We start from the raw sequence: 21781 nt of genomic DNA, 5'->3' as shown, positions 1-21781 counted from the left end.
GTCTGCGTACCGAAAGAGGTGTTACATAATTTGTTGCGTATAACAGTATGTTACGCCCGAATATTTAAAGAATATAACCATTCTTAGAATTATTTTGTATGCTAGTAATCATATTCTATAATTTTTATTTAACGTAGAGTGATTACTGATGGCATTCGATAATAATTATCATACAATAGGATTGCATTCTAAGAACCGTAATCATAGTAATGCATTACAATTTACTAAAAAATGTATGTAATGTCTTGTATTAATGAATGAGGGAAAACGTTTCCTAACGAGTTAAAGCCGTGTTGTAGTAATCGTCTGCGTACCGAAAGAGGTTTTACATAATTTGTTGCGTATAACAGTATGTTACGCCCGAATATTTAAAGAATATAACCATTCTTAGAAGTATTCTGTACGTTAGTAATCATATTCTAAACTTTTATTTAACGTAGAGTGATTACTGATGGCATTCGATAATAATCATCATACAATAGGAATGCATTCTAAGAATGGTAATCATATTAATGCATTACAATTTACTGAAAAATGTATGTAATTTCTTGTATTAAAGAACGAAGGGAAAGATTGCACAACGAGTTGCATTTGTATTGTAGTAATAATTCGCGAACTGTATAGAGACTTTGTTTCATTTGATGGGTATATTTACTGAACTTAGCTCCATTGTCACAGTACCTACTGTAACATCACATCTGGAATCTTTTAGGTTGATTTTATATGTACAATCTACGTTTTGCCATTGTCTTCACGGCAGTGCTTACGGAAATTGTCTACATAATTCGACTGAATATGGTTGTTAATTCCAAAAACTACCCCCAGTTCCAGTATATAAAATATATAATATAATACATATATATACTCTATATTTTATATATCTATATATAATATATGTGTAATAAAATATACCAGGTATAAAACACAGAAAATGTATACGCAATTTACAATTTTACGTGCCAAACAACGTAGGTAATTAATTGTTGTGAGTACATATATATTATAGTTGTTCAATTATAGTTTCAATTAAACATTGAACAAAGTATTCACAACAATTAATTACGTTGTTTGACACATTAAATTGTAAATAGCATACCAAATTTCTGTGTTTGATACCTAGTATATTTTATTACGTATATTTATCATTTTTATTATTAACATTTTAATTACCTAAAAGTAAAATTTATATAACATTACTGTTATTTAAAAAATAAGATTTATTTGTATAGTAACCATTATTGCTTGTATTTTTACGCAATTCATAATTCTTACCATACGCCAAATAAAACAGATTTGCGCAATTTATGTACGGTGCGCGGCGTTAATTGATGAAGTTAAAGAAGTGATCAAATCGTTCCATCTTCACCAGTATGAATTATTTATTTGTCAAAACCACTTCTGTTGTTAATTAACTAAAATCATAATATATAATTATTAAATCTAAAACTTAGTCTGAAGAATTTCCTTTCATATTTTCAAACCTTGATAATGAAGAGGCAACTTTAACGTCAAAACTGATAAACTAATTTATGGTAATGCCAAAGAATTGCATTTCTAAAAACTGAGTGGTTATCAACGACACCTCTTTTAGACAAATATATAAATACTTTATTGAAGACTTACCTGATAGTTTCCCATTGTGCTGTAGGTATAGGACAAGAGAGAACTACCGGCTCACCAACTGTACAACAACGCGAACTGGCGGTGGCAGCTTATTGCTACAATTGGCCGTCAGACACTGGCGACCACCTACCGCACCTTGACAACACAAAACAGGTTAGCGCATATCTTATCTCTCTATGTACATCTTGTTCATGAGTCTAATCTCTCTATGCCCCATTTATAGATTTGTTATTTTTAAATTTTTACTAATACCGAAATACCGACGCACAATATCGTATTACTTTTATGAACTCACTAAATATAGCATCAGCTCAAAAATGATGGCACTTCTGCAGACGTGAATCCAAAATCAAAATAGTAAATCCAATCTGAAATAATAGGAATTTATTTATACAATTTTTAAGTTTTAAGGTATGATAGCCATTCGAGGCAATGGTTCAAATTGGTTAATCAGTACTAAAAAATAGGTACTAGAATGGATATTTTTGTAACATGAATCTGTTCCCCAAATCTCGGATACGGCACTGGTGAGTTTTTGATGGGTAATCTTTGTTTTTGTGCTCGAGGTACTGCACCGACAATCATTCTGAGTCTGGTAATACTGTCGAAAGTAAATGATAATTTGCACTTTAAATTAACACAGTCTATTTTTCGTGAAAGCAATATCGAAATTAGACTTTAGGAATGAATCGATCGTAAGCCGCGCTGATGTAGGCGATGCCCAATATGGTAAATAGTGAAACGATTAAAAATACCAAATGGTAACTTTTTCATACGTCATATATATATATATATATATATATATATATATATATATATATATATATATACTTAGCTTGAGACATTAAAACCAACCGTAAAATACGTAAATAATAAAAGCGTCAGCTTACGAGGGACAATGAGGCTGAAACTGGCCATTTGGTATCAAAATAGACATTTATATACTCGTTACTCCCATTCCATCATCTTTTTAGAGGTTAATATAAACTAAATTAAATTTTGTTCTATTTATTTTTATTGTCCTTTTAGTGAAAAAATTCTTCTCTGCCATGTACAGTATATACATTCTCAGTTTTTATGCGTCGAACATTACCAATTTTTGTTTTGTCCTCTTTCCGAGAATGAGTTATGAGTCAATAACAGAATACTTGGATTTGTTTTTCTATGTTGTTAAAATATACACACAGATTTTCATTTTAAACTATTACCACAACGATGTAATTTAATAACAACGACTTTTTGATTACAGATAAAATTTGACGTATATGGTATTTCAATAAAGATGAAACAGAAATATTTAAAAGTGAGACTGGTTATTTGTTTACAAAGAAACGTTAGAGTTGGATAAAGAGGTTAGAAATCCAATTTAAGCGATTCCTTGTAGGAATGTTTTTGTAGTGCAAATAAAAAGAAAAATAGCCTGGAAAGTTCATGGCCAAAAATGTACCAATGGTTAAGTAGGAATAACATTACTGTCAATCCTGCAAATTAATAAGAAAACAGTGAGTAAAACACTATTTAATTATATGGCAGACACAATAGTTTGAGAATGTCTCAGGCTGGTGAAACAAAAAAGACAGTGTCCCTGAGATAGATAATACACCGAGAAAGTCTATTACATAGAATGACAATTCTTGCGGTCAAGGCGAAGAATTCAGCTGTGAAACAGATCCTGAACTGAGAGAACCCGAAGCCTGCCTATGAGTATTCGAAGATTCTAGGAAATCCTGAACCAGAAAAGTGACAGATGCTGGCAAGGCCCACAATTTCTGATCTTGTGAATCTTACAGATGAAGATATCTAAATGGCGGCAATATATATTTATGAGGTACTTATTTAAGGAGACCTTGGACTCATGTTCTAACAGCAAAAAAAGGTGAATGTCAAGTTGGAGATCTTAAAATAAAAATATTCATCCTAGCGTTCTGAGAACTCCTGAACGCCTAAAGCCTTAGGGACATATAACCTAAAACAAATTTATTGCCATCTCTGAAGATGGAGTCCGAGACTGTTTGTGGGGTCCAAGACATCAATTGTGATACCCAAGAAGCTGTGTAGACTCTCTTCTTCTCTGCGTGTGCAGCACAAGTTGGGAAAGACGCCTTTATTGTGCACTGATATGGTTTGTTTTTCTTCTGACATCTCTAGAATCTCAGGTATATTCAGGATTTTTTGTACAACTTGCTTTGAAGTTTACCTTTAACAGAAGATCTTCATATATTGATTAGTCCTTCACTTTTGGCTAAGGGGTTTTAACACCTTATGAGACTGATAAATTCCAATCCTCAAAACGTGGTTTTGTATTTTTGTAACAAGAGAGATAGAAAATTAATGTTCAATCGATGATGTACATTAAATTAGACATTAGAATACATGTGGTCACAATACTTAGTCGTTATCTTTGTATAAACTATATATCATAAACAATAATCTTAAAAAAAAGAAGTTAGAAAGACGTGCGAGTGCACATGGGAATGATGAAATGTAAAAAAATTGTTTGTTGAATAAAGATTTTTGAATTTAATTGAATTAAATTGAACTAGATGAAAGGAATCATGAAGAATTGAGGACCTAAAGCGAGAAAGGTAAGACTGGGATCCAGTCAAGACGAACTCTACGGTACCTCCTTGGGATCCAGTAACATCTGAGAAATATTGTGAAAAACTCAGGAGTTGAATATTTCCAGACATACGGATTCCCAAACTGAGGCCGAGAAATTGAATAGATTGAGCTTGAGGAGCATCACATCTTTTCCGGTGGTAATATGCAAAATTACTAAAGTGTTTAATTTTCAGGATATTGTTCAGTTGGCCAATCAAAAATGTTTTGTTTTATGTTATTAAATTTAAGAGTCTGCTAATTTATTGCTATAGATGATAATAATATAGTAATGTTATTAGGATTTAATAGATGCACCACTGAACAAACTTTTGAAAACATGGAAATATTTAAATACAGAAGTAGATTACATCATTATTTATTTTGCTGTAATCTATTCTACTTGGGTTTTTTTTTTACTTTCTCTCTCTTAAGCCTTACTCTGTTCATACGTCATGTTACATGTGAGGAAGACTTTTGATGGGCTACATTTACAGTCTTAATTTAACAGTCGCGCGACAAAGATTTAATGCTGGTGTTAAGTTGTCTACTTTGAGTTGTTTGTAAAAACAGCACAAAAAAGAACTTATTTTCGGCTTCAAATCTATGCACAATTTGCTACGCATGATGTTTACAGTAGTAACTAATTAACTAACAGACGATATTTAAGTATTATTATAGCTCATAAATAATTCACAGCAACTTCTCTGCCTTTCAAATATTGCAAACTAGCGTCCATGTTTTCGTTCACGCGCTATGCAAGGTCACGCGTTATGAAACCATAACCAATCAATGGGCCTGTAAACCGCGCTGTTGACTGTTGGTCGGGCAGCATCACAATCTGATCTCTATGGACTGACGATATTATATCACCGTTACTATCTAGCGCATCACGTTTCTATATCCTAATGGTATGCCCAAACTGTACGGTTGGTATGATGTCTTTTAGGAGATCAGAAACCGATACATATTAACCTTTTTATAATTATTGTTCTTGATATTTTAGATGCGCTATAAGTGATGGCGGTTAGGCACTTTTTTCTGTGTTGACCTTAAATCTTGTTATATCATTCATACACAAGCCATTTTAAGGTATCGTTTGTTGGTTTAAATTTCGAGGATATTCACGAGTAAAATTTACAGAAATAGAGCTCAAAAATTATATTTATTCTTTGCTAAAACATGTCAATCTGAAATTAACAATTTTTTGTTTTAGAATATTAAATCGATGAAGTAAGGTAGCGACTTGTCATCGGTATATATCTGTTGTTTGATAATTTGGCTGAGCGTTAGCGAAGTTTTTCAGTCAAGGGGCTGGAAAATTTCATTTCTGTGTGTCTGTCTGTCCACATGATGTCTTGAAAACAAACCAACTTAAGATTTGAAATTGTGCATGAAGCTTCATTTCCGTAAAGGCAACGTTTTATGATGGTATATGTCATTCCATAGAATTTAGCTGAACGTTAGTGAACGTTTTCACATTGATTTTAAAAGCAACCATGATGACAACGAGAAAATCGTGGGATAAAAATTTTGAAACACACTGAATGGAGGGCTTGATTTAATATTTACCATGTGGTATTCTAACCCATATCGGAATAAAATGAGCTATAAACTTTAAATCTTGCATGAAACCCCAGCCAAGCCCATTACGAAATACGTGGTGTGGAGTACCATAACTTCTAAGTTAATAATGGGAAGCATAATATGTCTACTAATCATAAAGGGAGGGTCTTAATAAACCTGTCTGCTATTTTATAAAATCAATTGACCTTTGGAAACAAATTTTAATAAATAAATCTCATTGAAAGGTGGATTTCTTAATAGCAGGTACTTGTTGGATTGGAATTTTCGCTTCCCTATTAAAAGCAGAACAGTGCTCAATGGACTAGAAATAAACTGTGGCAGCCGAGCGCCATCTATGAGTGATGCGAATAACTACAACATTTCGTTAGGCTATATTTAGCGCACAGCACAACAAATGTCGAAATTGGAACACGAAGCGTCAAGAAAACATGACGGCAGTAAGTGATGGGACTGTAGAGTGATGAAGACCTACCTCAACAGCTGGTAGCGTAGTAGGCCGTGCGACACAGATAACGGACGGGAAGACACTGGTTGGTGGCTGGCCGCTGGTCCACAAATAGCGGCCACCGCTATGAAATAATCGACATGCGGCTTCACCACCGTACCTGACATTCAATTACCGGCGTTGTTTGGGGCGTGACGGTGTTGATCACCGAGCTTCCTGGAAAAGAAACAGGACAATATTCTATGTTCTATATGTACTGTGTTGGGTTTTATATACACATCTTTATGGCACAGGCAGAAGAAAGTTTATTAATAATAGTCTATTCATATTTTTATATGTGTGTGTGTGTCAATATATACAAACCAGCCTCCTCGTCTACTTGTATAAAATCTTAATGAAGTTATTTAATTTATTTAGTGAAAAAAGAAAGGTTTAGACAGCACTTGTTAAAAGTTACTTATTAAGACTTTGGGCAAGGTCAATATCATTGTCTTTACAATACTAATTACAAATAAAATAAAAATTGTAGGTAATTAATTAATTTTGAAATGTAAAGCATTCTTCTATTCTGTAAATTTGGAACAGTTTGTGTTATAAAACATAATAAGGATTACAGCGCTAAAAGATTTTTTGTATGAAACTCCTACGATTCTGAAAATTATACATACATAGTCTATGAGTAATGCATCAGACTTATAAGGGTCACCATTTTGAAACAAGTGACAATAATTCCATATTTTGAATATATACCATTAGGCGCTAATAAGAAAATCCATGTTTGTGATTTTTAGTAAAAGAAATATGGCAGACAAATGCTGAGCAAAGGTGACCAGTTCTTATAATATCTTACTATTCATAGATATTATTTTATACCACTGTCTGGAATTAGCTCTTGTTCATGTGTGGAACATTATGTGTAGCACTATGTCTATGATTGCTACTCCCTCTCCATAATTGAACAAACTAATTGGATTGCTAAACAACTAACTAATGGTACAATGCAAATAAATTTGGCATCTCCAACTGTGTTTCAGTTGACTATTTAAGTACAAACTTACTGGTTTTTTTATTAGGTTATATCAGCTGTTAAGTATTTGTTATACTGTATGCTAATGTTTCACTCTTGCTATCCAGCTATTATGTGTATTTTGGCCCATCCAGTGATTGTATGATCAAGGAGTAAAAATGAGGATAGCGGTGGTTGATATCCCATCTGTTGAACATACTACTTAATTATCAGTACTGTGAATTTGTAATGTATTAATTATTATTCTATAACTGTTAGATAAGATGTTTGTAGGGGTATTTTACTTGTATATTATGACACACAGAGTAACATAATAGACTTTAAAAACAAATTAAGAAATATGTATTACCATCACTAGAAGACATGAAATGGGCTTTAAAAAACAAAGGCACAAAATTACCTGTTTAATTCTTTGGTTTAATACAATTTTTAAACACACAGCATCTATAATTTCTTATTTTGTTCATCTTTTTTGGAAATAAATAAATTTTGAAGGAAAATCCATAAATTGATTTGGAAACTGATACATTTATATTGTTCAATTTCAAAGGTGATATAATATTCTTAGACCAAATATGCCACAGATTAAAAATGCCTGGTCTTGAAAATATTCTGTTTTTTGAGGGAGGGGGGAATTCTCAAATCCTTCACTATGTGGTTGCTAGTTATATTCATAATTTCTTTCCTGTTCCCTATTTGATTCAGTGTATGTAAACAAAAATCTTCGGAGACCTTCTTATTTCCCAATTAAAATATTTTGAGCTTTCTGGTGGGACTAAACTGATATTAGAGGTATACACTATGCCCCCTAGTACCTAAGTAAGGCTATAATTAAAATACTCAGACTATAAGTACTATAGTAGCACTCTAAGCCACTTCTGTGTCTGACATAGGCCACTTATAAATCCATTGCCATCTAATGTAATTGGAGGCAATAACGACTAAGTGATAATGACGTTCAGTCTTCACTGAAGTGTTCACAGTTTCATAATACTTCACTTATAACCAGGTAGACTATGCGCATCTTCCTCACTCTCGTATAGCTATTCAGCATTGATCAACAGTTTTTATTTCCTCCTAAGTATAAACCACTTCAACTGATACCATAATAATTCCTGCTTGGCTACTTTCCCTCAATTTACGGGCAACAATATTAATTGACTGAAATTGAAATGTCTTTCCTTATTAATGTTAAACATATATATATATATATATATATATATATATATATATATATTATATATATATATATAAATAGGAAATTATATAATAGATTTTCTTCATAATGTAAAGTACAACAACAATAACTTTATTGGACTAATTTACCCAGGTGCTTATATAGTGTGTCCAAAAAGCCATATTACACGTTTAAATAAAATAATTTAACAAAGTATATACAGCACAAGAATGAGATTAACGTAGGATCAAAGAGGACTTGAAACAGTTTTACGCCAGTTTATCTGAGCTAAACATGAGCACCATGAATCATTCTGCAGACATCCGACCAAACTTTATTTCCTACTATACTATGATCAGGATTTCTGGGGTGACTAATTCAGTCACAGTTCTGATTCATTGTTTTAAGTGTTCAATATATGAAGGCTATGATGTTGAACATTTTTAGATAAGTAAAAGGTATCCTCATCACTAAAAACAATGCAGTTTATAGAATTTTAATCAATTTGCCTTTTATACAGAATAACAACAGTAAAGTCGTATATCTTTAATTTGTTATCAGGCTTCAAAGCATGCAATAATTGAGGTTTATAACCATTAAAGTATTTACTTTGAAACGTCGTAAACTGTTAACTTAAAGACACCCAACTCACAAACGTTTTCACATGGACATTTTTTGACTTCTTACAAAACTATTTTGAATGTTCTGAATGGTTTCATCTCCTATCCAGATCCTACCTATCCACATTATGTCCAATAAGGTGCCCGTTTCATTAAACATCTTATCCCATCAATAAATGCTACGCCTGTCAGAGGGACTTTCATGAAACACACAACGATACTCGTGTTACACCATCAAAGCATTAACTTTGCTAGCTACAAAATAAACTGAACTTTTCTTTGCAAAGTTGCAATGATGACTGTTTTTATAAAACTGTTACCCACATATTGCTAGATGACAACAATAGGCAACTCAACTAATAAAAACAAAACTGTATAAACACCTGTTTTAATTTACATCTGTTTCTTAGTCCTGCAATCAATAATAGATTAGCTATAATCAATTAAAAGTGTGACATGACTTTGTGGACACACTGGATATTCTTGATTGGTAGTCATTTCTATTACAAGCATGCCTAATAAAGCATTTCTTATCTTTTCTTCAGAAAGAGATTTGAGAAACAATATTGATAGTTACTGGATAAAATGGAATAATAATTCTGACGTATTCGTTACCACATGTTTGATGCACCAGATAAAGAAGGCTGAGTTTAAACTTTGATGTTCAAGTTCAAATTTAAATTTTGATTAATGTTCTTACTGTACCAAAACTGTAAAAAATTAAATAATACAGAATTAAAAAGTAATTGTGTAATTTGATAAAATTGGTTTTTACAAGAATTATTGAGTTCAGGACAACTGAGAAGCCTCCAATGTAGCTAATATAGGACTTTGTATTACCACAACCTCCGACATAGAAAATTCAATAGGTAATAATGAAGTGCATTAAGCAGGCTCTATTGCCACTTGAAAGCTGGTAGATTACAGGGTATGCTAGACCACATGTCATGAAACAGTCTGCTGAAATTGCATGAAAACTTTCAAGTCATTTCAGAATGTTCATTTTATTCTCCAGATATAATTATGAGTTATAGGCTATGCTAACACACAGCCGAATCCTATAGGGGGACATGCATCACCACTGTCAACATTCAAATAAACCAATGTAATTGAGTATTGAAGGACCCGTCTAAACTTAACCACACATCAACGGGTGTTCTACATCATCACATTACAATATCACACATGACTGTATTAAAGTTTGTTTACAAATTTGTTTATTCTATGATTTTCTTATGGTTATCCATAAGACCATGAAAAACTACTTGCTAGTGATCGGCAAAATCCCACGGAATGACATGCATTATAATTGAATTCAATGATGCCTAAATACAAATGAAGCTTTATGGAAAATGTCATCTCTACAGGTCAGTTTGTTCTGAACAGTTCTAAAAGAGGCAGTTAGAAAGATTGACAAAATGAAGTTTGTCCAACCCCTCAAGTGATAGATTTTTGAATCCTCAGCCAGTGAACCTATATCACCAGCTGTTTGCAAAGATTTTCCAACAACTGCCTTATTACCAATTTTTAATACCTTATTACCATCCGCATCCATCTGGGCTGGTAATAAAGAACTGCATTGCCAGATTAAGAACGCAAAATGCAAGTCAAGTTGTGAAGATTCCCTGCCAGCAAGAGGGTCCGGGCTTCCCCAAATTTTCATTTTTTCAATTACTTTTTAGCAAACCATTATTATTAACATATACTGCTGAATGATAGTTCTCAACATTGAAACAGATCAAGAACCTTTTAAGCAACAAAATGGGGGAATGAGCGGTTACTATATCTTAACTAATTGTAGCTAGAAAGCTACCCAGCTCTGTTTAACATCTGTTTACTGTATCCAGTATTATTTGTAAACTGGCAGGTAAAACCATGCAGGATCCCTCTAGGGAATATGGTACCTAATTGGGGACTGTACACATTTACAGTGTAATACTCAGCTTGGGTAGTTATACAGACACACATGCTTTCAAACTTGAACTATTCAAAAATGGTACAGCATTGCTAATCATTTCAGTATAGAACTTGTTTATCTTTTTAGATCAAATCTGGCAGTACAACTAAGTTTCCAAACCTAGCATACATTTTGGCGGCTCTATAACCTATTGACTGTTTAAAAAGGAATAACTCCATTCAAGTAACCTTATTATACCTTATTGGAGTGTTTAACTTGTATTTCACCCACCTTGTAATAAGAGATAGGTTGTAGTGAATTTTAAGCTGTGTGTGTGTGAAAAAAACTTTAAACATTGACTAAGAAGCTTCGGCTTGCTTCCTGTGGTGTGTTGAGATGGAGAAATATCTTCGCCTGCTCCTGTGCACAACCATCATTTGGTGAAGTGATAAATGATTATCCTCTGAAATTCGCTACTATATTTACGTTGCCCTTTTTGTATAACGGCCAGGTTGTTTCGTGTAACTTTCTTTTTGCAATATGTCTAAGACTAGTTCATACATCTCTTTATTCTCAATGATTGTGGCATGGTGGAAGTAATCACAAATCCCTTAGTAATGTTGAAATTCTACTACTTTGGATTGTAGGGAGAGCGACAATGCTTTTAAGAAAGGATTAAGATGGTTTCTATTGACTGCACTGACTGAATTAGAATATTCAGCTATAAAACAATAACTTGTTAAGAATTCTTACTATTTTAAATACTGATAAAATAAGCATTTTGTTATAGATCATAGATTGGTTGTACAATGTATGCTGTTCTAAATAAAGTAATTTTGAGTTTGAGTCTCCTGACCTTATGCTTAAATTTAATTGTGAGAGATTTCATTGAGGTTTTATACACAGATGTAAATTGAAACAGCACAACAGTGATAAAACACTCAAACTATGACAATGACAAATGGATAATTGGAAGAAACGGGGGAGAGGGGGAATAACATTATAGTGATGTTGTTCTCTCTGTACGTATTTTCACTCTGATAGCAGTATAGCATCCATTTAAGTATATTGAGTGTCTAAACAAAATATGGAGGTTTCAAAACCATGTCCTTATTATACCATTTCATTTAAAATTATGCATCAGATTGTATCATATCATAATCAGATATACTCAAGAGTTTCATTTATTACACATGTGCACATACATTACTGCCTCCATCTTTAGTTAGAAAGAGACATTGGTAAAAATATTTATTTATGAACAGACAGCTTTTGGTTTTTCAGTTTGCAAAGATTGAATCTGTATATAAAGTTCGACATATGTTCCATTGTAATCCTTCAAATGATAGATGACACCACCAATTCGAAAACACTCATAAAAGGAATAGTACCAATGGAAAGACTGAAGATGTATTAAATGAGTGAGATATCTTTTCGCAGTCCCAAGAAATATGTTTCAAAGGTGAGTCATGAGTCAGCAGCTTCAATGATGTCTTCAATGGTGACTTTACAAATACTCTAATGACTGCATCCATATCATTAACAGATCTGATAACCCTACAGATTAGTTTAGCATGCCAACTTTGCAAACAAAATGTTACAAGATGAGGATTTTCTTGATCAGGTAATATTGCGTGATTATCGAAATCTTATCTCAGTAGAGATTTAGACACTTAGGTTCTCATATACTATCCAATTTGATCAAACCAAACAAGATTTTCATGAAGTCGCAAATTAAAAATGTTCGGTCAACAATTGTCTCCATACACTATTGAACCTGGTCAGCTGCACAATACATACATGGTTTGTGCGTTTACAGCTGAGATAGAGAACCAGATTTTCAATCAACCTGATGCAGTGCAGTTTGGCTGTCATTGGCACTAAAATCCTAGATGACCTTGTACACTATTCGAACACGTTGAATGAAATGAAAAACCAAGCATGTTGACCAACTGAATGTACAAACAAGGAGATACCACCATACACATAACACAAGCCATGGAGTAAATTACATACAACCTCCACATCAGAGATTGCTTTTTGAGGAAAAACCATCATGCATTGGTAAAAAGTTGAGGAACCTCTTAACAGACAGGATGAAAGAGCTTAAGGAGGCTGCCTTGAAAAGAAGTTTTTATAATATCCTGGTGAACTATCCGATATACCATACCATAGAATAATTCACAGAAGTAAGAGGCCTGGAGGTTTTGATATTCCATCATGCACTTATTTATTACATACACTGCATTAACTTATTGACTACAATCTATAATTTATTAACAGAGTGACACTATTATTACACAGTAATTGCTTCTTCTTATGTTTATGCACATTGACTGTGTCTCTTTCCCCCAAAAAAGAATACGAATCATTGAATTTCATTTGACAGTTAGATATTGCAATGCCTCTCTGGTATAACAAAGTACATTAATTAAACAATTCTGGATTGGGCTAACGGATGTATAGTGACTTGTTTTACATGGACTCTACATTTACCTATCTGACACCATATGATTTATTTTATCTTTAGGGGGATCATAATACATAATGTATAATAAGATTTCTGACATTTGCCTTTGTTATAGGTTATAAAAGGTATTTCGAGGATTGGAATCTATCCTCTTCGTCAGGTGGGGAGGTATTAATACATACAAAAATAACGAACAGAAAGAGGTAAAGAAAAGAGTTCAAGCTGAATGGAGTCCAGTCCAGGCGTTGTCACTGCACAGGTGCAAGTCCCGAGCACAAATCACAAGTACTTGGGTATGTTTGAACCCTTTTCTTTTCCTTCTTTCTGTTTGTTATTTTTGTATGTATTAATACCTCCCCCATCTGACGAAGAAGATAGATTCCAATCCTCAAAACATTGCGTTATATATACCTTTTATATCTTATAATGATGGCTAATGTCCAAAATCCTGTTATCCTTTCCACCTATCCATCGTCAATAACAAACTTTAAACAAAGATCATGGAGTGAAACAATACTGATGCAGTTTGCAGCTATTACTCCGAAAAACGTTAGAATAAATGGGACGAACTTGCCTATTAGCTGGAAACAAGCTGTGTTACAAATGGTGTTCACAATAATTAAAAATCATAGGGAAAGAATTATGTTTGATTTGTACTGTCATTTCACGTATAATTTCTCGTAATTGTAGAAAAATGTTAATAAATACTTTCATGCATTAAAACTATATTCTTTATTTTGAATTACACTATATGTTGGCACCCAATCTAGTGATTCATAAAGTCATTTGGATTGACAATATAATTTCTGACTCCTAAAAAAATGGGAATTACGAATCCATGGAGCCAACAGGTGATCTCATTTCAGTTGTTCTTTAAAATTGTGGTTCATTTTTAAGGGTCCTTAGAGCCATCCCAGTGTTCTTTTAGTTTGTAAGCTTCTTTAAATATTGAAAAATCAAAAGGTAAAACAATGAAATATAGCTGAAGTTACAACACAACATACTTTTGAAAGCCGTATATTTCACAAAAAATAAACAAGCAGCACAAACATTAAGAGATCACAATTAAATTAACCTCAGTCTTGTAGCTTATCATTCATATGTATGTACAATTTACTAAGTCTTTGGTGATACAGAAAAGTCATAACTTCACCCTTCCTGTTCACTTACATATTATTTGGTACAACTCAACATTCTAAAAGAAAAACTTGAAACTAAGATAAAAGTCCTGTAACATTTGAACTGTTAAAAATATACTCAAATTCTTAACAAAAATAACTTGTTAAAAATGATTATAAAAGGCTGATGAATTTTCATATAGACATTAAATATATGGTCTTCAATATTGATGCAATATTATGATACACGCTTTTACTTTAGGCAGATAGTAAATTAAATTTGATTTCAACAAATTAAAGACAAAGTGCGACATTTATAAAACAAGATGTTACATTTCTCAGTATTACTTAAAAGTGAAAACATATAATTTGGAAATTAAAAGTTTACAGGGTACCGAAATTCAACTCGACATATTACACTTATCATGAGATCAGAGAAATATATGTTACTGTAAAAAAGATTATGCTGCAAATATATTTTACTATGAGTATATTTTATTTTAAATTACTGTATTAGCTGTATTTGGTTTGAGTCCTGGTTTAAGAATTGTATTTTCACACGGCAACAAATAATAATTTCTTCTTCTTGTATACAATTTTTAGTAAACCGCTAAATAGAAAAAAAAAACTAATACACTTGGAAATATCCGTGTCCTAAGTTTTTTTGTTAAAAAACTAAATTTTTAATGGTAACATGATTTAGAACTTCCTCATCAGATCTTTCAACAATAACACAAATAAACATAACAAATATCTCTCAGACTTACTCCTAAAACAATAATAGGTTTAAACATGATAGTGTCTCTTTGATCAACTTTACAAAAAAGAAACATCCATTATTTCACTTCAAACTAGGATCACAAGCAGGAAGAAGATACCAAAACATGACATGACATTGAAAGGACTTTTGTAGGCGTTTATCCCATGCTCTACAAAAGAGTGCATCAGTTTGTTTTAAAAACGATCAGAAAACGATACATGGTCATACTGATGTCTTTAGGCTTAACCTGTCTTCAAAAAATTATCATGTTGGTTACTCATTCACTGACCAATTATGTTGAAATATTGTCATTTATGACGAAAACAAAATACCTAAATATTGGTTAACAAGTCACAAATTGCCTTTGATTGTCAATTTCGCAACAATCCATTTAAATGTCGGATTTAACATTTCATGTAAAATTCGTTACCTTAAAATTCAGAGGCCAGAAAATTGGATATTTTCAAGATGCTGTCCATGTTTGGAGATCCTTCTACAACACAGGCATTTTCTCCACACAAAACTGAAATATTTCAATACCATCATAAACTACTGGGGAAGAGACTTATCATATCCTCCTTGAAAGACATTCACTACCTAATACTCTGCACAAAATATTATTAATAGTGTATAATTTGTCTATTACTATTGATGAGATGGCTTGATTTTCCTTTAAAAACACAATTAGCGTAACAGTAAAACAAAAGAACGGAAATGAAGTTTACTTTAAACCTACTCATTAAATTTGATACCAAACAGTACAATAAGAAAAACAAGAAGTGATAATTGCTAACAATGAAAGGATTATGGATAACAGGATTATGCGTGCCAATTAACTGCATTATTTTAGGTCTCCCTGCATTATGAAATTCTTCAGAATGTAAGTTCAGAACCTGTTTGATACGCTGAGAAGTGAGATCAATGGTGTTATGTGCTGTACAGTTCAGCTTATAATAGTTTCATTTTGTGGTTATTTCACTTTATATAGGTCTAACACTGACCACAGGTCGCTTCCCACATACGTCTTACAAGTTTTATTTCGTTACAGAACCAGCCAAATCACAGTTTGTCATTTCAAAGCTAATTTTACTATAATTACGATTAAAACAACTTACATCTTTGTGCTAAAGTACTAAACATAAAAATACAGCCTAAGAAGCTTCAAAAATAAACATCTAAAAAGTTTTATAAAATCCTGAGCTAAACAACAGTCTTGTCAGACAATCAATTAAAACAAATGAACACAAAATTACAACTTAGTGTCGCTCAAAATAATGCACTTACAACAACGGCCCTGATGCACCTTTATTTTACATTAAAAACAGAACAAAGCTTTATATTTATTGTTTAGCGACTAGGCTACTACATGCTACACAACATTTAAGATGGAAGAAGAACAAACTAATGTTCTCACGCAGAAAAACAGTTTAGTGCTTTGGGTCCTTGGTAAAGTTTTATTATACAAAGTTGAGTCAAATATTAACCAGATTTTGTAACTCACTGGTAGATTATACACTATTTTGAATATGTATATATTCTTTTACATAATCTTCCCCTCCTTTATCCCATTAAAGCAGGTGTTTTAATGCCATCATCAAATAATGATGCTGGTCGCATCTATAACAAATTTTACACAAACATTTTCACTCCTTCAGCTTTGTCAAAATGGTGACCAGAACATTTTTGAGTGGGCTAATCATGTGGAATTCACACAGCAAAATATCAGGAATGTAGAGCATATGTTTAAATGTTTCCCAATTATATTTTGTTTGAGTCAGTGCAGTTGTGTGTAACCAAGCCTGTCGAGGAGTGAAGTTGCTTGCACTTTGAATTGGAATATCTCATCTTTTTTTCTGATTGGCCAATTTTACAGCCAGCAACAAGCAGTTGGCAGTGGTTGCAGCATTGACTGCATGCTATTCATAAATGAGGTCAATGATCATTATGCCACTTAGTTCCAAAAAAATCTAGCAAGAACTATTCCTGCAGAAAGATAGGTTTTGGTTTTGTACAGTTGGTGTGCATGGCTCTCGTATTCCACCGATGCTTCTATATATCACTGACTTCCTCAGCCATTGCAAAATTTTGTGACAACCCTAGATTTGGGACTTGAAAGCATTTTTTAAAAATAAACTGTGGGGTTAGCCAACATAAAAATGTCTCCAGGTTTTATGCCCTTCCAATGACTTAAATTTGACAATAACGTATAGCTCAACAGACATGTGAATCTCTAGCATGATGCTACTATATGTCCGTCTGGTTTAGTGAGTTGCACCACTCACTTCATGTATGGAGACTTAAAAAGAAATGTCCAGTTTATATTTGACTGACCCTCGTATCTTAGGTCTACAATACTTCATTAAATGGAGAAAACAAACAAAAGACCAGATACCAATTTGTTAGATAATATTACTGAAATAACATAATCTAAATAAAACCAAGCTAAAAATGTTTATAAAAACTTAAGTAAATCATTAAACAAATAACAAAAAATATTTCAACAATTTAGCTACAAAGTAATATTCTCAAGAATTACAAAATTATTTTAAGGAAGAAGCTTCAGTGTATTTAGGGTTGACAACACTTAGATACATACAGACAGATATTTTATAAAAACCACTAATAAAGGGATAAGATGTCTAGGAATGTGTGGAGTGTCTGGGAGTGAGACATCACCTAATCTAATGTTTCCTTCCCCTCATATCATTCGTTGAGGAAGGAGTTGAGAATACTATATAACTATACAATACTGGCTTCAATACGAAGCAATGAACATAAACACCTTGTTCTGGGAGAGAGATCAAACATTTAGTGAGTGAACAGCACCCAGTACGAACTAGTATAATGACACAGGAGAGATTAGCGTAGAACACAAGCACAGTGATACACAATTTCAAATTTGTGCGTACATTTCTTAAAATCTCTGCTTCGAAACTACAGTTTATCAAAACAAATTTCGGTAACAATTCAAAGACAAATATCAGCTGTCAAATATTTCCTTTAAACACATACGCATTCAAATGGAATTACTATATTAAGATACAACATTAATTCAGGCACTCATTTAATGAAACATATCTGTCTCAGTGTACACTGTGTGAGCAAAACATCCTGCTGGAAAAATAACATATATAATATAATCTACACCTAAAAAAGTTAATTTGACATTGAACAATACTATTACGATGATAATTGAAAAAAATTATTTTTTTTTATTTATAAGTAAAACTTTTGCTGAACAAATACTTTATATTTAAATGACTTTTGTGGTTCAGATACATAAAAGTTGTGTGAAGTTGGTAATACAATTGCTATAAATAATTCATTTACCAGTGATGAATACAAAATAAATTTATTCTGACAAAAAACATTTTGGTCATGATTCATGATTCTGAATTCTACACTGATTCCTGTATCAAAGTAATAAACAATACTCATTGAAACAATTATTATTAAACTACCAATAAATTTAACCTGTTTTATTTTCTCTTATGAAAACATGTATAAGTACAATACAAAAAACCAACAGAAATGGAGGCAAAAAATCTACATTAGGTGGTTGCTAGCTGGTTTCTACTGCAGCACAAAATGGTTTTGGTTTTTTACCATTAAAAAAACCTGGCCAGAATGAGCACTAGTCATCACTAGCATGCTACTGCAAATTAACTATAATAGACACCAGTTGTATATTCATATGTTAAAAATTCAGCCGCTGCAATTACTTCTGTTATAAAAGTAACTCCAAACAATAATTAACTGGAAAATTTGTGTTTTAATGAGTGTATCATTATTATAAGTGAACTGTATAACTAAATAATAAATAAAATAATAGCTTAAATGTAACAGATACATAATCCACCATCTTTGATTCTAGAAAACAATGTTTTCATAATTAAAAATATATGAATATTTTATATTATAAATATTAATACTATAGTTAATTATTTTAAGTAATGCAACTGTAATTACTGCATGTAATTTTGTAAAAGGAAACACTACATAGTACCATTTTAAGAAAATCATTATTTATAACCTTTAAAATTTACACATTCTTAGTACTTAGTAATTCACAATGATTGTTTGATTTACATAATAGTTCAGTAACTATTAGGAATTATAACAAATCAATTTTAAAAGTTTGTATTATTTTAATATGAATGATGAAGTAAATTTTTTTAAGTAATAAGGGCAGTATTAATTCTACAAATGTGATTAAGACTTGATAGGCACAACTACATTATAAATAATTAGTAATGTAGTATTCGACTGGATATGGGTTTCTCTTAACAATGGTTCTTCTTTCTATAAGGTATTTGGTGTTTTAAATACTTTGTTTATTACAAGTAAAAGATTTCGACTCTAAATGCGTTTTAGGAGTTCTGTTAATTTAATTCCGAAATTGGCAAAATTGCTACGTTCCAAGATATTCAGGTATCGAATATCGGAAATACATCCCTACTCATTAAATAGGCCTACTTACTTCAATACTGATCAAAAAATATTAATAGAAGCCTTATTATTTTACCCAAAATGTAGGTTTTAATGATAGAAAAAAACAATACGTGCATATCTCGATTTGACAAAATAATGAACTTATCCTGTTTTTCACAGCATTCATAATATTTGGATAAAAGACTACACTAAGGATACATCTTGTTAACTAACCATACACCCTGAAAAATCACAATTTTACACAATATTATCTTGTTTATTTTTGTTGCGAAAACAAATACAAAAACAACAAGTAAAAATTTACTTTTCAAAACATAACAAATTTTACTGGATTTCATGCATTAAATGAATATAGCTGAATATAAATGGATGTCAAAGATTAGTAACTAAAATTAAAAATAAATACATTCATTACATAATTGTTTTCCTAAATGCCCACACTTTATTAATATGATAGTCAAACCATTTTAACACGACTCCAAAATACATTTTGTGCATCATGTAAACACAAGTCATAACTTAAAACTAGGGTGGTTTACATTTTAAATATATAATTAAATATCTTATAACTTCTATGTCATCGGATACTAACAAACCAGATAGACTGAAATAATAATTTACAACAAAACATGTGTACTCTATTCTTATAGAAGTAGAGTATGACAATAAATCTTCAATAACAACCAGCACCAGCAGGAAGCCGAACATGTGAATACGTTATTAACTTTCTAACATTAAAGAAATCTGGATAGACACCATACTAAATAATTTAAGTTTTATTTATACAACTACACAGAATATTTATCAACGTTTATCATCAGATTTTTGTACTTTGAATATTGCTTATTTATTATGGCTACTAATTCTGGTTTCTTACAGAATACAAACAGTGGATTAAAGAAGACTGTTTGTTTCTATAGTGAACACTGATGATACTTGTTAAGTTCACAGAGCCGAACAATAGAGTGGAGGAATGTTAAGATAAGTGACCAAGTGTCATCATAACTGTAATAATTGATACTGGCACTGTCTAGAAAGTCAATATTAAACCTTCCCACATGTATTACGGGATATCCCACACGATAAAAATGACTCCACATGCATACATATATATATCACAATCATAGTTTTTGTCCTCCACAGCTGTGTGCTATTCATTGTTGTCAACCACCAACTATCAATCCAAAAGTCGTTGTCATAGTAACCAAATGTTTGATGGGTCTATCCATGTGGGATGACAGTGCAACTCTTCAGTGCACACTAGCTCTGTGTGTGTTATATATTACATCTGAACATTGTTTACAGCTGTAGGATGATTTTAATTTGGATTTCAATTTTGTTTCTTTAAAATTATGATATTTTTCTCTTTTCAGTGAGTTGGCAGATTTCATGTGTTGTTTTCTTATAAATATATATATTTGTACAAAATATAAAGTTCTTTTAAAATCTATTTTAATTTTTTTAATTCCTATAATAATTTCAGAAATCTTAATTCAAATAATTTTTTTTTAAATTGACAAAATCTGATAAGCTAATTCCTCAATAGAGAGAAATAAAGATATCCAGTGCTCTAAGGGTTAACACTAACACAATTTAAAAGAGAAAACACTTAAAGGAGATATCTTTGTTACAGTAGGACTAAGACAAGCCAAGAAAGTACTTGGAGGCGAGCAGAGAAGCTTATCAGACGTGATAAGAGCAAGATCAAGGTATAGGAGAAGACGGTACCTGCAGCTTCTGTCAGGATGAACAAAATACGCCCTAGTGGACTGTGGTGCAAAGAAGCAGAAAAGGCTAAATCCCTACATTGGTTGAAGCAAAAGATCTATGCCAAATACAGCTGTATCCGATATTGTAGTTTATGTCTCTTGGAGAGGTTTTTAGTTAACGAAAGGCCTTGTCCACGCTCCGTGAAACTTATCGTTGTGGCCAATCAAGTATTTATAAACGACTTTCACTATGTGGCAGGGTGGAGCTCCCTTCGTCTAATTCTGACCACCTGCTCGT

At 32.1% G+C, this 21781-nt stretch overlaps 1 protein-coding gene and 1 long non-coding RNA gene across 2 annotated transcripts in view; one reads left to right on the top strand and one right to left on the bottom strand.

Annotated features, from left to right (window-relative positions):
* LOC124362904 (endothelin-converting enzyme homolog) overlaps window positions 1-1741 on the bottom strand; it is a 530214-nt gene extending 528473 nt beyond the window's left edge. The window contains exon 1 of the mRNA XM_046817786.1: window positions 1624-1741. Coding sequence (XP_046673742.1) covers window positions 1624-1638 — 15 coding nt within the window. The 5' untranslated portion in view covers window positions 1639-1741. The remainder of the gene's footprint in view (window positions 1-1623) is intronic.
* Window positions 1677-21524, top strand: LOC124362907. Its single transcript, XR_006922507.1, has 2 exons — window positions 1677-1776; window positions 21408-21524. It is a non-coding gene; the product is annotated as an uncharacterized LOC124362907 (long non-coding RNA).
* The last annotated feature ends 257 nt before the right edge of the window (window positions 21525-21781 follow it).

Source organism: Homalodisca vitripennis, chromosome 5 (genome assembly GCF_021130785.1).
Source record: "Homalodisca vitripennis isolate AUS2020 chromosome 5, UT_GWSS_2.1, whole genome shotgun sequence".
Lineage (NCBI taxonomy): Eukaryota > Metazoa > Arthropoda > Insecta > Hemiptera > Cicadellidae > Homalodisca > Homalodisca vitripennis.
Note: the sequence above shows the minus strand (reverse complement) of the source record. Positions and strands in the feature narration are given on the sequence as shown.